Source organism: Trachemys scripta, chromosome 2 (genome assembly GCF_013100865.1).
Source record: "Trachemys scripta elegans isolate TJP31775 chromosome 2, CAS_Tse_1.0, whole genome shotgun sequence".
NCBI lineage: Eukaryota > Metazoa > Chordata > Testudines > Emydidae > Trachemys > Trachemys scripta.
Window position 1 is genome coordinate 81,448,269 of NC_048299.1, and position 16,366 is coordinate 81,464,634.

The window sequence follows — 16,366 nt, forward strand, 5'->3', positions numbered from 1 at the left end:
TGCCTTTCAGATGACACCATGCCTTGGGTGTTTATAATAATAAGGGTGGTGGAAGCAGAGGCCCTCAAGAAAAGGAACTGAAATAACTCTGTTTTTGGATTTGGCTTGTCTGATCAGGGCAAAGTCCAGACAACTTCAGCTACAGTTTGCAGGGCTCTACAATTGTGTTGGTCATCTAGGATTAGTAATGAATTATAAGAATAGTTGATCTTTTCCTCTGCCACTTGTTAATGGATTGCATCTGGGCATACTTCCAAGATAGTTTAGAGAAAAATCAGTTAAGAGGAAAAGGAAAAAAATTAGGGCTGTCGATTAATTGCAGTTAACTCACGTGATTAACTCAAAAAAATTAACCGCGATTAAAAAAATTAATCGTGGTTAATCGCACTGTTAAACAATAGAATACCAATTGAAATTTATTAAATATTTTGGATGATTTTCTACTTTTTCAAATATATCGATTTAAATTACAACACAGAATATAAAGTGTACAGTGTTCACTTTATATTATTTTTAATTACAAATATTTGCACTGTAAAAATGATAAAATAAATAGTATTTTTCAATTCATCTCATACAAGTTCAAGTTACAAATGTAGGGTTTTTTGTTACATAAGTGCACTCAAACCAAAACAATGTAAAACTTTAGAGCCTACAAGTCCACTCAGTCCTACTTCTTGTTCAGCCAATAGCTAAGAAGGTGACATTAATTACAATGTCACCTGAAAGTGAGAATAGGCATTCACATGGCACTGTTGTAACTGGTGTTGCAAGATATTTACGTACCAGATGCGCTAAAGATTCATATGCCACTTCATGCTTCAGCCATTGTTCCAGAGGACATGCTTCTACGCTGATGACACTCGTTTAAAAAAAATGTGTTAATTAAATTTGTGACTGAACTCCTTGGTGGAGAATTGTATGTCTCTGACTCTGTTTTACCCGTTTTCTGCCATATATTTCATGTTATAGCAGTCTCAGATGATGACACAGCACATGTTCGGTTTAAGAACACTTTCACTGCAAATTTGACAAAATGCAAAGAAGATACCAATGTGAAATTTCTAAAGATAGCTACAACACTGGACCCAAGATTTAAGGATCTGAAGTGCCTTCAAAATACTGAGAGGGATGAGGTGTGGAGCATGCTTTCAGAAGTCTTAAAAGAGCAACACTCTGATGCGGAAACTACAGAACCCAAATCACCAGAAAAGAAAATCAACCTTCTGCTGTTGACATCAGCGTGGACGCATGCCCTCTGGAATGGTGGTTGAAACATGAATGGACATATGACTCTTTAGCACATCTGGCATGTAAATATCTTGCAATGCCGGCTACAACAGTGCCATGCAAATGCCTGTTCATTTTCAGGTGACATAAACAAGAAGCAGGCAGTATTATCTTCTGGAAATGTAAACAAACTTGTTTGTCTGAGCGATGGGCTGAACAAGAAGTACGACTGAGTGGACTTGTAGGCTCTAAAGTTTTACATTGTTTTATTTTTGAATGGAGGTTTTTTTGTACATAATTCTACAGTTGTAAGTTCAACTTTCATGATAAAGAGATTGCACTATAGTATTTGTATGAGGTGAATTGAAAACAGGGTTGGCTCCAGCGTTTTTGCCACCCCAAGGGGCGGGAAAAAAAAAAAAGCCACGATCGGCGGCACTTCTGCCGCCGCTTTATTTTTCGGCGGCAATTTGGCAGCGAGTCCTTCCCTCCACAGTATGATGTGTTGAAGTAATGTAAAGAACTATCCACCCAGCTCTGCCTATTGGTTCAGATATGGAGCTATCCAGGAGAAAGGAGAATCTATGCAATATGAACTTCATTTCCAGCTCCCCTATGCTAATCCATGCCCAAGTACTAAGAGGAAATTAATCTTCCTGCTGGCTGCATTAACTTCTGCATAACTCTGGTTGTGAAGGACCGGTGCGCTGTAGGTCTATCAGCTGTCCTATTGGGTATATTTTACATTTCAAACAAACAAACAAAAAACACTCAAGTTAAGTGCTGAGAAGTCAGAGTCTGTACTTCTCAATCTTTTTTTTTTTTTTTTTTTTTTTTCCATTCAGACTCCAAAGTCCTTTTTCTGCCTCTCTCTAGCTAATTCTGGTAAGGAATTGTCAGCTAAGGAAGAGTCAGTGTAAAAGTACACATTGTTTTGCAAGTGCATAAAGGACAAATCCCATACTCTGAGGACTCTTACGCAAATCGAGCTTGAACAAATGTAATATGTATTAAATTCAGATGCAAGATGGCATGTAAACTTTGTTAGTGATTGCATTAGATTTGTGAGGCTTCATGAAAGATGTAGATTTTACAGCAGGATTAGAAGGCTACAAGAGAGACTACTTGGTGTTAGGAATTATAAAGCTCTTCTAGTCAAACGAGTCATTAAAATCATTTTAAAGCTGAAGTGTGGTAGAGACAAATGGAGAGGTTAGAGAGAACTGGACAGAGGGAAGGAAGAAAAATAGGGGAATCGGAGGAAATGAGAGCAGTTTTTGCCATGGTTGACTGTTGACTTTGAGCATATTGGATTCTGTTCACTTCACAGAGTCGCTTGCTGTTATTCCCAAGACTTTATTTGCTATATTTTGCACTTGAGCTAGGTGAAATTACGTAGACTCTGTTGTTGAGAAGATGGCATGGAATTGCCTAATTTGGCATTCATTCCGCAAACATAGTGGGAGAAGGAATCCCTATTCAGGATAGAGATTAGCCAACTCCAAGAGGTCTGGAACCTGATCAGAAGCCTCGTTGAAGTTAATGAGGGCTTTTCCGTTGACTTCAATGAACTCTGAATCAGACATTTATATCAGTATCTGCAGAAACAAATTTCTGTTAGATTGGTCAATAATACGGAAGGCAGATAATTGTCTTTTCAAGATGATATGAATGAAATAAGCAAGAAGAATGGAAATCTTTTTGCTTAATATTTCAAGCAGAAATAATGGCCATGGATGAATTTATGGCATTGGTGAAATGACTAATAGCAATTATAGCTAAACAAGTCAATGGTATCTCATGCTATCAGCTGTAATACTTAACAATTGCATAGCATATTATACCTTCAAAGTGCTGACAAGCATTAATTAATGCCTGTAAAGAAAAAATGAGGTATGATGCATATGTTCTGTTATTGCCATTATTTAAGTTGTCTGTTTCATGAGGACAACTTGGCTGACTTCCAAGGATGGTAGAAAAGTTGACTTCATCAGATAAAACTAAAAACTTCTCCAATTGAAGGTCAAATTAAAAAGATTCTCCTTGTAATGCAAAGCAACTCCCTATACAGAGTTGCCTCTGCTAGAATAATGGCCAACTGCCAGAGGAGAAAGAAATAAAAGCCTAACTGTATGTTTGACCTTTGTGTTCTTTCCTTCTTTTAAAACAGAATATTGATGTATTAATGTGCACCATCATAACCAGTGAAACATTGGGACACACTATTAGACATTTCAGAGTAATGGGATCTACAAACTCCTTTCCTCTTCACTTCTTCACAGATCTCTGTATAATGTTACCTATGACAAAATGAATGACTAGTATGAAAGCCAAAATGCTCCTCCTCTTCTCCATTCAAACAAGAGTGCCACAAAATGGTTTGTCACAGCCCTTTATTTTTTGACTAGATAGAATGTGAAGGCAAATTTACTGAAATACTTTGGACGACTGTTTTGAAATCAGCATGTATAAATCTGAGACCTTCCAAATCCATTCATATGGTGTTGGTATTTAGTTTTATAAAGTACCTTGCGCTTCAAATGGGTATTCCAATCACAATAAATATTGTCAAAAATGCTTTTGTAAAATGCCATTCATACCTTACAAAGGTGCTCATTCTTCTGTTTGAATTTGCATGGTAAATGAATTTATTTTAATTCATGTATATTTTTATGTATTGAAAAATAGAATGTGTTCAAATGTGATAATGGAATATCAGGAAAGACCATTTTTAAAACCTGGGTGTCAAAAATTAGGTATCCAAGTGGCATTTTGTAGATTCTGTCAACTTCCATGGGTATTGAACTGAAAAATTGGCAACTTATTTAGGTTCCTAATTATGGGTTTAGGTGCCTTGATTTAAGCTTTAAAGTTTGAAAATGTTTGTCAGATTTTTTAGATCATTTTTAATAATCATCATCTCTTCACCAACACATCAGCTGTATTTACCATCGGTGTTAAGATTTTAGTACAAGATGATACTGATATCAAGTTAAGATTTTCATAATTTTTAGGATAAAAATGTTGATGGCCTCATGAGCAGGTAATGTTTTTTAACTTTAGTATATATTCTTATGAGTGATTGTAGTAGAAAATAGTTTTGGAAAAGAATCTGCATTTTTGTGCTTACACCAATATTCTTTCCTCCCCTGAGAACATCCCCTGAGCTGCCTTTATTGATATTTGGAACATGTGTTCATCTTGCCAATGCAAATCTCCTTCAGAATTGAACAGTTAGAGTAGACAGGTTTACAGAAATGGTATCGTGTTTAGATAGTAATGGTGAATACTGAACTCCTGTGTCATTCTTTCTTGTAGAGTAAGTCTAATTTTTTTAAATTATTGAATTTCACAGGCTTAGTGAGCAATATGTGACCTATTAGAAATCTGGACAGTTCTTCTTGGAGTGCTTGTTCATGTCCATTCCAATCAGGTGTGTGCCCGAGCACGTGCACATTGTCCGGAAGATTTTTCCACTAGCAGCATCCGTTGGGTCGGCCTGGACGCCCTCGGGAGTTGCGCCTTCATGGCGCCTAATATAGAGCCCTGCCGATCCACCCCTTCAGTTCCTTCTTACCGCCAGTGACGGAGAGACGATACGGCCTTTGGAAGAGCAGTACTCCAATCAGTGGATAGCTCCGACCCCACCTCCTAAATTCGGCTTGATAGTCACCTGATTGGAATGGACATGAACAAGCACTCGAAGAAAAAACGGTTACTCGCTTCTCGTAACTGTTGTTCTTTGAGATGTGTTGTTCATGTCCATTCCAATACCCACCTTCCTACTCCTTTGTTGGAGTAGCCGGCAAGAAGGAACTGAGAGGTTAGTGGGTGGGTTGGACTCTATATTAGGCACCATGAAGGCACGATTCCAGAGGGCATCCAGGCCGACCCGACGGATGCTGCTAGGGGGAAAATCTTCTGGCCAACGTGCACGTGCGTGCACACACCCCTGATTGGAATGGACTGATCAAAAATAGCATATGTATCCTATTTCCAAATGATTGTTCTCTAAACCTTCTTCTAAATCTTTGCTTTTGTTTTTTAGTAATTACTCTTTTAGAAAGTGGCACACCATAAAATGTTTATGAACTAGTTTCTCTTTAATCTAAAAATCAGCTTTAGAATTGGTTATTAGTAGTACTTGTTTGGTCATGAATTCTCTAGTAATACATACGTAGAAGCCAAAATTCAGATGCCAGCATCAACAGCTGCAGCTGTGCACTAGTTCTGCTACATTGAGGTCCTCCACAGCCCTGGACAAAGAGGTGGATTTGCCCCTTAGTCTGTATATATAAATGTTGTCAGCCTATCCGATACAAGTTTGTAGTATTGCAGAGTTAAATGTAATCTAGTTTTTTATGTAACTTGAATTTTTTCCTATGATTATGAAACTGTGAGCCTGTATATTAGACTGGATTAGTAATAAAACATCAGCATAATTTGATTCTGTTCTTTTTCTTCCTAGAATATTTTCCTTCTTGGATATTGTCACTTTGTGCCGATGTGCGCAAGTTTCCAAGGTACAGTATTTGCTTTACTTGGGTCATTTGTGCACTGAGAAGGACTATTTTATTAATTACCAGCAAACAATGGGCTTTAGATCAGGCTCTTAGAAATCAAAGGGAATCTTACCATTGACTTTGATGAGCAATGGATAAGAAACTGAGAGCCCTAGTCTGCAATCAGATATGCAGAATGAATCACTGTGTGTCTGGAGTTTTCTCTTAAGGGGTGGCGGGGTGGGGACAAGAGATGTGCAATGATACATGCTTTGTATATGCAGAAAGAATTAGGCCTTTTTTGGTATAGTGGCATTTGCTATTTAAAATTTGTGGCTTTATAACACTATTTTTCAGAAGTATTTTGTGCTTAAAATTCCATGTAGCTCTGTTAATATTCAACATATGTTTAAGAAGTGTATCCACTGTGTTTGCCAAATGCTGAAGGTATTAAATAAATCTACTACCAGTAGAGAAAAGGGCACTCGTGTGAAGACAATTGAAAAGGCATATCTAAATACATTTTTATGTTCATCTAGCTTGTTTTGCTTGAATTAAAATGAAATAGATTTTATTCTTACATGAAGTATGTACAAAAACAAACCTTATATACACCAAGCTAGCATAGTGAACTTTTTTCTGTATTATTTCAAAAGGCAGGCTTTAAAATTTTCACTTCACTTTTTTTTTTCAGTGAAATTCAAACCTTTTTTTTTCTAATTCAGAACATAACTATATTATTCCTGCTTCCATCCCACCATGAACTGTGATTTAATAAGCTAAGCAGCATCAATCTTGGTCAATATCTCCAGCTAAAACCTAGAGTGCTGCAGAAAATAATGTTGATGAATCAGTAGGTGGTAGTCTTCCCTCTGAGTCAGTATTGAACTGGTTGAGTAACCAGATGTCTCAGCAGTTTCTATTGAGTAAGGAATTCCTTTTCACTTTCTAGCCTGAACAGTTGTGTAGAGGTGATGTGTGCTATTTAACAGCTGCCATGTTTCACCCCAGTGGTGGTGAAGAAATGTGCGTGTGCGTGTGTGTGTGTACGTACTATATAATAAAATATGGTCCAATCCTGAGAGGGTCTGAGTGCCTCCATTCCCATGAAAATAGGGGGGTTCAGAGAAGGTAGCATCTTGCAGAAGGTATTCTGCTCCTCTCAGGACTGAGCCAATAGTTTGTAAAGTTTATAAAGAATTTTGAAGTTGAAAACCTCTATATAAATACATTTATTTCAAGCGTTCCCAACTCTTCCTTTTTATTCTTTGACTAGAAGCAGCTATGTTTTAAATTCTTCTTCTTTACATACAGCTCTAAGAAAAATAATTTATTGAACAATGAACTTACTAAAATTGCTTTAAATGATGAGGTTAAAATTCTGCCATTATACTGTGTATGTGTGTGGTTTGCATTTAAGTCAATGTTCATGCACATATCCTTGGGCAGAATTTGGCCCTTACAGTCTGAAAACACACAATCCCAGGATTTAAAAGACTCAGTCCAACAGAATCTGTTTTTAGCAAGCTACTTTTTTCATAACCCTCAATGCCTAAATCACTTTTGATTTACATACAAACTATTGCATTCTGAAAGAATAATTGTGTCGTGTCTGTGATTTCAAGACACTCATACTATAGCGATGAGGGGAGGGCTATATAAGTACCTGATAGAGAAGATTTATTAAACATATATATGTTTTTTCTAGGCATGGAATGTCTTGGCTCTGGATGGAAGTAACTGGCAAAGAATAGATCTTTTTAACTTTCAGACAGATATAGAGGTTAGTACTGTAGTTTGTTTGTCTTTACATGGGATGTTAAAAGGATAAACTGTCTTAATTATCCCAGAGACCTTATTGACAGTATAAGTATCTCAATCTTAAAATACAAAATGGTAATGCTATGAAGGAACAGATAGAAAAAGCAGGTAATTGTATTTGGCTCACTTTTTACCTTGGAATTGTATCTGAGTTTTGATCTTCAGCTAAGTGACAAATAATTTATTTATTTTGGTTTAAGTAATTCATGTACACACATTGTTCACAAAAGGTATGGGATTGACATGATTCTATGATACTGACTGTTCTGGAGACTCAAGAATTCTGTTCATAGAACCAGAGCCGGCTCCAGGCACCAGCCGACCAAGCACATGCTTGGGGCGGCACCTTCTAAAAGGCGGCCAATCTTGGGGTGGTGGGGCAGCGCTCTATTTTTTTTGTTTTGTTTTGTTTCGGTGGGGCGGCGCTCGATGGGGGTTGTTTCGGCGGGGCGGCGCTCGGGGAGGTTTTTTTTGTTTGTTTGTTTTTGTTTCTGCGCGGCGGCGCTCGGGAAGGGGGGTTGTTACGGCGGGGCGGCGTATGTTTTGTTTTTGTTTGGGGCGGCAAAAAAGTTAGAGCCGGCCCTGCATAGAACAGGTATCATATAGACAGTGAAAATGTCCCTCTAAGGTTCCTCAGTCTTGACTGAGACCCTCAGAATTACTTCTGGGGATGAGAGGGTAGTTTAATTTCCATGCCCATTCATTCTCTGGCCTCCCAGCTGAGAGCGCCATTTAGTTCTGAAGGTAATATAGAGACTTGTTAAATAGGAGTTGGTATTTAGATCAAAACCTCACTTTTTATAGGCTACTCAACTGCTGTAAAATGGTAAACAATTTCTGTTACTGCAGATGTGGGCTGGATGTGAACCACTTAATTGCCCCATAGCTCATTACTGCTTCTGCAGGCCATTCAGTTCCTAACCCAAATAATAGGTTTAATTCTTAATTGAAAACTGAAATTCAGGTACATGTGGATTAAAATCCTTCTCGCTATATAAGAAAAGGACTAAAACATAAGGAAAGCATGATTGTGTTAGACTATAAAAAGAGATTTGTATCAAAACTAGTAAAGCCATGAAACAAAAAATGACCTCTTTTGAATGTTTTTAGTGTTGAGAGAAAGATTTAGGAACAAATCATATGGAAAATTACTTAACTGACTCATTAACGGTACATTTACTGAGTCATACTAGAAATTAAAACCCAGAAGAAAATAGTCTCATTCTCCTCTGGCATTCTTGCCCCATGTTTAAATTCCTGTCTTATATGAATAAAATCTATATGATGATCATTGGATAAATTTTGCTAAACATTGTCCAAACATACAAAGCATAGAAATTCACCAATTTAACTTAAATTCTGCCAACAGCACTTTGAAACTTCATTGTCAGCTTCTTTTTGGTATTTTAAAAGCCAACAATAGATATTGGTTATTATGGGGATCGGTACTGAAGTGGAGAACAGATTCCAGAGCCTGCAAGCATTTAAACATATCTTTACAGGTTGGGAGTGATTAACTGCTACTCCTGTTTATTTGCACATAGAAGGCTGAAAATATTTTTGCTTCTTATTTCTGAGCAGTAATAAATGTATTTTAGAACTATGAGCTTTCTATCTGATAAACGTATCTGATGCTTGAAGATTCTGTTTTTTAGAAGGACAGTACTGGATTATTATGCTTTTGGTTTTGGACATATGTTTTTCATATGGTATAATTTTTCTAATTATTTGATTATACAATGGATTTGTAGCATAGCCTATGTGCTACAAGGCAGTATTGTGTTCTTGATATGTCCTGGGACAACCATGTTATAATCTGGTCCAAGGATGTGGTTGATTTTCAGTATAAATTATCCCTTTATCATTTAGATTTAAAACAATACAGTGGCTGCTATACTTTGAATTTCAGCTCAATAGTAATTTAAACTTACCTTTTAATTAATTTATTTACTGTTTAAGGCACACTCCATGATTTTTAGTGTCTAGCAAAGTTATGAATTTAAGCTCACAAGCTCATCTTTTGAAAGTGTTGTGCAGGTTTCCTTTGAGGATGAGGACTGATAGGCCAGGTACAGAGTGATCACTTTATGAAAAGTACAGGAGTACTTGTGGCACCTTAGAGACTAACAAATTTATTAGAGCATAAGCTTTCGTGGGCTACAGCCCACTTCTTTGTTAGTCTCTAAGGTGCCACAAGTACTCCTGTACTTTTTGCGGATACAGACTAACACGGCTGCTACTCTGAAACCTGTCTTTATGAAAAGTGTTCACCCACTGATGATGGTGTTTTTATCTTATATCAATTTTCTGTGTGAGTTCATTTGAGAGCATAGTGATTGTCTGGACTCAAACACATGGTTGCTATTGGGGCAGTTAGTGCCTTGGATGAGGTACACCAAATGCTTTGATGGGGATGTGTGGGACCCATGAATCTTGAAAGGTGTGTGTGTGTGTGTGTGTGTGTGTGTGCGCACGTGTGCATGCGTGTTGATCATTGTAGCTGTGGAGATATGTCTGCAGGTTTTGCATCAGTTGTTCTGGCAGGGTCTGGTGCCGCTTTAAGCTGATGTGTCCCACTCTGTGGGGAGCTTGCTTCTGATGATGAGCTTGGAGAGATTAGGGGTTGTTTGAAGGCCATACTTGATGCGGATTCTTTCATCAACCTAGTTACTGCCGCTTGGAAAGGCGGATTAGCTACAGTGAAAAAATCCCTCCTGTCGCTGTAGGAAACATCTACTATGTGGCACTACAGGAGCACAGCTGCAGTGCTATAGCGCCTGTAGTGTAGACAAAGTCTTAAATATGTAATAACTCAGTGGGATGACTAATGCGCATCAGTATTTGCAGGATTGGGGCCTAAGTGTACAAGTATCTTTTTCAAAAAACTTTGTTTCAGCGATATATTACCATAGAGTTTTGCTGAAGCAAATAGTAGTTCTTTTCACCAGATTGCCTGAAGGCTCAGTCAACACCACTGAAGTCAACGGGAGTTTGGCCATTTACTTCAGTTGGAGTTGGTACAGCTCTTCAGTGAGCAAGTACTTTTTTCCTTATGTACTTTAGAAATCTCCTTCTGGAGGAGGATGGCAGGGGTAGGAACTCAGCATTGAAATTTCATATTTGTTTAGAATATTAGGTGTGTCAAAACAACATTTTATTAAAACTTTATTTTTATCTTGTTTAAGGGTCGTGTGGTGGAAAATATTTCCAAAAGGTGTGGTGGATTCCTGAGACAGCTTAGTTTGAGAGGATGTCTTGGTGTTGGAGACTCCGCTTTGAAGTAAGTAATCTATCCACAACTTGATTTAGTCATATTCGTACAAATCTTAATGACTTAATCTAGTCACTCAATGTGAATTCCAGTTTGGGCAGAGAATAGTTAATGTTTTCTTGAAATGAATTAAGTAATGATCATTTTTTGTTTTCCCAGCTATTATTGATTTTGAATATTTTAAATGCTTGACAGTGGAACATATTTTTGCAGACTAGTTGTTTGCACCTAAAAAAAAAAAAAAGTTTTTTGGTGTAAGTATTCAACAAATTTGTGGTGAACAGTTTATTTCTTCTCTTTTCATGACTAGTCTTAAAATATAAACCATGTTTTCTCAATAGAAGCCTTGTTGCTTTTAAATACCTAAGCCATATATAGAACCAACCAAATTTTCTTTTCAGCATAAAAAAAAAGTTGGCAAGAAACAATGCATTCTTTTTCAAAATAAAAAACCCTTACTATTAACAGAATTTCTTTATAAAGAGTATGGGGAAAAAGCAAGAAACAACCAAATTTTCTGTTTCAAATAGTACATACTCTGCTTTATAAAACAAAGTTAATGCTGGAATCAGTCAAAAATTTCCTATTTAAAATGAAAAATTATGTTGGAATCAATAAAAATATAAAACTTACAACAACGATCATGTAGGAACAAAACAACATCTTTTAAGGAAAAAAGCCATTTTTATAAAAGGAAAGTTTGTTTTCCAGAGAGTAAAAAGGAAAGGAAAAAAACAATTAAACCCAACTAACATTAATATTCTCTATGAAGATGTCTGGAAACCTTTTTAACCTTTACAGCTGTTTTAAAAACTGAATAACTTTATAGTTTACTAAAATATCCTCAAGAGGAAACCTTAGTGTTTCCTTATTTTTTTTTTATTTTTATTTTTATTTTTTTTTCAGTGAGAAGCTCTTGTCCTTCTGGAATAACGTACCTTACGTCAATTATTTGCAGTGTAACTTTGACATCTTAGTATGCTTCCATTTAGATGAGCAGTGAGGCCCATAGCAGAGAAGTGAGATGGGCCATAATTTCATTTAAGAGCACTTAAATAACTTCACTGAGTCTCTTCAAATCCTGAGGCTGGTTTCGTCTTTTTTCAAATCTTGGGATTTGTTGAGAGAATGAGGTCCCCTACCATCCCCGCCCCTTCTCTGTTATGAATACTAACAGTGTTGACATTTATAACTGTTTATTTGTGGTTCAGATTACAGGCAGGTGCTGAAAAGATGTATGAGGTTATACAGATAATTTAAACAGGTACACAGAATATTCATGAGCTCATTCAAGTAAATGATGCAAACAAGAAATAATAGAGAGTTAGATGACATGGTTTACGTACTGGTGGCCTGCGTACACTACTGCTTCCATAGTGACTGCCATTGGTGGAGCTGCACTGGTGACAGCAACTAGTGGGAAAAGGCTGTAGCCTATATACACTCCAAGTATAGGTGGGATGATGTAGTCAAGAGAAAATCTAGTAAATAGTAAGTGACCTAAGCTTTCTTTAGGGAAATAGTTAGGAAGATTGCTTTCATTTTCAAATTATTACTGTATATACTCGTTCATAAGCTGAATTTTTTTAGTAAAAAAGGGAAGCTTTTTTTTAGTAAAAAAGTAGAGAAGGGGGTCGGCTTATGAACGGGTATATATATAGAAGGAGAGAGAGAGGTGGGACACAGCCCCTCCCCCTGACAGAAGGAGCAAGGAGAGGCAGCACAGCCAGAAGGGAAGAGGCGGGGCCAGAGTCTCTCCGCTTCTGGCCACGCTGCTCTCCCCCCAGCCTCCAAAGCAGCTGCAGCTCCGGGGCTGGCAGGCTGCAGCCGTGTCGCTCGGCCCCGTCCCCCAGAGCAGGCTGTGGCCGCGCCACCCGGGGGCCAGAGCAGGCTGTGGCCGTGCCGCCTGGCCCAGGCCGCTGGAACATGCTGCAGCTGTGACGCCTGGTCTGGCCCACCGGAGCAGGCTGTGGCTGCGCTGTGCAGCCTGCCGGAGCAGCTCCAGCCAGGCCAGAGACATCCTCCCCTGGCCTTCCCCAGATAAGGGATGGGGAGAGTGTGGGGGTCCCGGGCTAGAGGTGGGTTTATGTTGGGGGTGGTCACAGGGTTTACTCCCCTGACCCCCAGGTTCTCCCCCCCAAAAAATTTCCCCACCAGTTGCTGTCCCAGCCTGTCAGGGTAAGCAGCTGGTGCACTGGGACACTTTGTTTACTTAGGTTTACCTCTGTGCCTGTGGACGCTCGAGGTAAACAAACCATCTCGGCCTGCCAGCGGCTTATCCTGCTGGCCCCTGAATTATAGGGTTGGCTTATGAACGGGTCATAAAAATTTTCCATTTTTACTTATCCATCTTGGGGGGGGGGGAGAGGGAACCGCTTATAAACAAACCGACTTATGATCGAGTATATACGGTAATCTGAAAATACCTTTCTGTTTAACTGTCTTTCTATGCTGTTCTGTTTTCAGATCTGCTTTCTCACCCCTTTTGTTTTACTATGCTTGTGTTAAAAATAATTCCCAGTCACCGAAAGAGATGTCAGATGCATAAATATTGCTTGGTTGAGGTACCCATATTAGAAAATCCACACAGTGTTTTGCAGGACACAGTTTTCCCAATAGGTTTACTATTCCTACAGCTTATTGCAGAATGGAGAAAATATTGAGAGTAATCAACAGATGTCTCATTTGTCTAATAAATGTATGTTTCCCTCCAGTAAATACTTGTACTTTGGAATAGCCATTTTGAAGATTCAAGTGGAAACTATCAACCATATAACTATAAGCTGTTTCTTCTCTCCCCCATCCCCTTGTTTTCAATCCACACTGGAGAGCCAGCAACTTGTTACCAGCTGAGTGTGTAGATGCATCTGTTAACCAAGGCAAAACTCCCCAGGCAAAGCTGTTTTTGTGTGTGTACCCCCAACTGTGCCCATAAAATTCATGAAGTTGGAGGAAACCTAGATATAAATATACTGTTCTGAAATGCTGTGTAGCTGTACATTTTCTTTTCATCTGTGCAGCCTGATAAAGCCCTGGCTGGGATGATTTAGTTGGGGATTGGTCCTGCTTTGAGACAGGGGTTGGACTAAATGACCTCCTGAGGTCCCTTCCAACCGTGATATTTTATGATTCTATGATATTTATGTATTTCCTCCAGGTAATTAGGGTAATGTTATATACAGGTTTTTAACATGATAGTGACAACAATCATCTTTACAATTCAGACCCAGCTGATGGCAGTACTTCATTCAGTTGCATATATTATAGCTCATGAACGACCAAAGTATAGGCCTAGGGGACCTGCATGGATAGTCCAGTTGCTTTAGGGCGTCATTCTATTGCCTGCCGGGCATCTTCACTTCCCTTTGACTTAGGAAGGATCGGCCCCTAATGTGGCCCATTTGACGAATCAGTAATACAACAGAAAAAGGAGTGATCCTCTGTCCAGCGGCTTAACATGAGTCAAATATCCAAATGTGGTGATACTTGCTCTCTTCTATTCCTATTAATGTTTTGAGTTAATAGGTGTAAAGCAGGACAGATCTAGGAGACAACAGAAGTAGACGTCTCCCTAAAATCAAGTTTGAGGAAAAATAATGGGAGCTACATTGGTTTTGCAAGTTAACTGAGACAAAACTTACAAAAGAACTCTGGCAAAAGAAAGAAGCAGCCCTTGTGACAATTGTGTTTGAAATTTACTTTGCAGTTACTTTGTGGCCCACATCTCAAGGTTGTTGGCTGTTTCTGTATACTGTATTAGATTAAGAGTTTGAGGGGAGAGTGCGCTCTAGTGGCTGAATTATAACTTGCTCCATATAAAATTTCATTAACTTTTTATTGCTGTTTTAGGACATTTGCACAGAACTGTAGAAACATTGAACATTTAAATCTAAACGGATGTACAAAAATTACTGACAGGTAGGTGAAAGTCTTTTTCCATGTGATAGTGAAATTTGAAAAAGGAAGTGACTGAAGATATTTTTAGTGTGTCTGCTGTTTTGCAGCACGTGTTATAGCCTTAGCAAATTCTGTACCAAGCTGAAACATCTGGATCTGACATCCTGTGTATCTATTACAAACAGCTCTTTGAAAGGTTTAAGGTAAGAATATTTATTCATGTTAAAAGACTATTTTGAAGAACATTTACTGAAATCACATATTTCTCAATATTTCTTGAAACTTAATACTGTGTATCAGCCTCATTTATGCACTATGCCTAGCATTTCTAAAGGTGTAATGTATAGTGCTTATATGTGGTCTTTTCCCATGGTTCTTCTGTAGAGCCCTGGCACAGTTATCCAACATTAATTTGTAACAGCATGCTTCATTTGGGTTTTTCACTGTTATCACTATTCTAAGGTTGGATTTAACTTTATGCATTTTTTTAAATTCTCCCAGTGAGGGTTGCAGAAATCTGGAACATTTGAATCTTTCCTGGTGTGATCAGATTACGAAGGATGGTATTGAAGCACTGGTGAAAGGGTGCAGTGGACTAAAAGCACTATTTCTTAGAGGTTGCACACAGGTACATTACTGCTTGGGTGTCAAGATAATCCTTTAGGAGTACAGTTTATATTTTGGTATTTTGAAAACCTCCTTGAATTTAGATGATAATGTTTTTGTTATAGAGTCTTTTTGTTTTTTAACACTATAAAGTGTGTACATTTGTAGCATGCTACTTTTAATGCCTTCCTTGCTAATTTATTTTTTATTCATTAATACAGTTGGAAGATGAAGCACTGAAACACATTCAAAATCACTGTCGTGAACTTGTAATCCTGAACTTGCAGTCATGCACAGTATGTATTTTAAACTTTGAAAGAGTACATTCTACTTTTATAGCACCTTTTATCTGAGGATCTCAAAGCATTTTTCGGACATTGATGAATTCAAGTGTTATGCTTTTGAATAGTTGGGACAGCACATTTCTACAAGTCACAGAATATTTCAGTCACAGTGTTGATAAAATAGCTGAGTGGAACATGGCTTGTGCTGCCTGAGGCCATAAGCCAGCTGAATATTTCCACTGCTAAATGCGGATTTGGAACCTTTGGGCTTTCCATTATTTTTATTTGTAGATAGCTTTAGCTTTTAACTAGTAACTGGAATCAGTTAACTGCCATGGACCGTATACAATCAAAGTAACCATGCAGTCTTACTGATGTTATGTTATGCCTGTTTTCCCAGGTCCCAAGCCCCAAAGTCTGTCATCTGTGGTCTATTTTTAATTGTAAGTTCTTTGGGCAGAGACCATGTCTATGAGGTGCTAAGCACATTCTTGTGTGCTGGATATTTAAAAAAAAAATTTTCTAGTACCATTACATCTACTAGATTATGCCAGGACAGTCCTTGATAGCAGGAGAAAAAAGCATACATTCTCAACATAATATGGAGGGATTTAGTTGTTCATCTACCTATGAATGTCAGAGGGGTAGCCGTGTTAGTCTGAATCTGTAAAAAGCAACAGAGGGTCCTGTGGCACCTTTGAGACTAACAGAAGTATTGGGAGCATAAGCTTTCGTGGGTAAGAACCTCACTTCTT

General features: G+C 38.1%; 1 protein-coding gene across 4 annotated transcripts in view; it reads left to right on the forward strand.

The window, feature by feature from the left end:
* The window catches only part of FBXL2 (F-box and leucine rich repeat protein 2), a 143,330-nt gene that overhangs the window by 69,836 nt on the left and 57,128 nt on the right, over positions 1-16,366 (forward strand). For 3 of the 4 annotated variants that reach the window (XR_004644505.1, XM_034761031.1, XM_034761033.1), the window contains exons 3-9: positions 5,699-5,753; positions 7,441-7,515; positions 10,739-10,833; positions 14,674-14,742; positions 14,829-14,924; positions 15,223-15,349; positions 15,549-15,623. Coding sequence is in view for 3 of the 4 variants with exons in the window: in XM_034761031.1 (XP_034616922.1) it covers positions 5,699-5,753; positions 7,441-7,515; positions 10,739-10,833; positions 14,674-14,742; positions 14,829-14,924; positions 15,223-15,349; positions 15,549-15,623 (592 nt within the window). In the remaining variant the exon portion in view is untranslated. The remainder of the gene's footprint in view (positions 1-5,698; positions 5,754-7,440; positions 7,516-10,738; positions 10,834-14,673; positions 14,743-14,828; positions 14,925-15,222; positions 15,350-15,548; positions 15,624-16,366) is intronic. The other variant, XM_034761032.1, reaches the window with a different exon arrangement.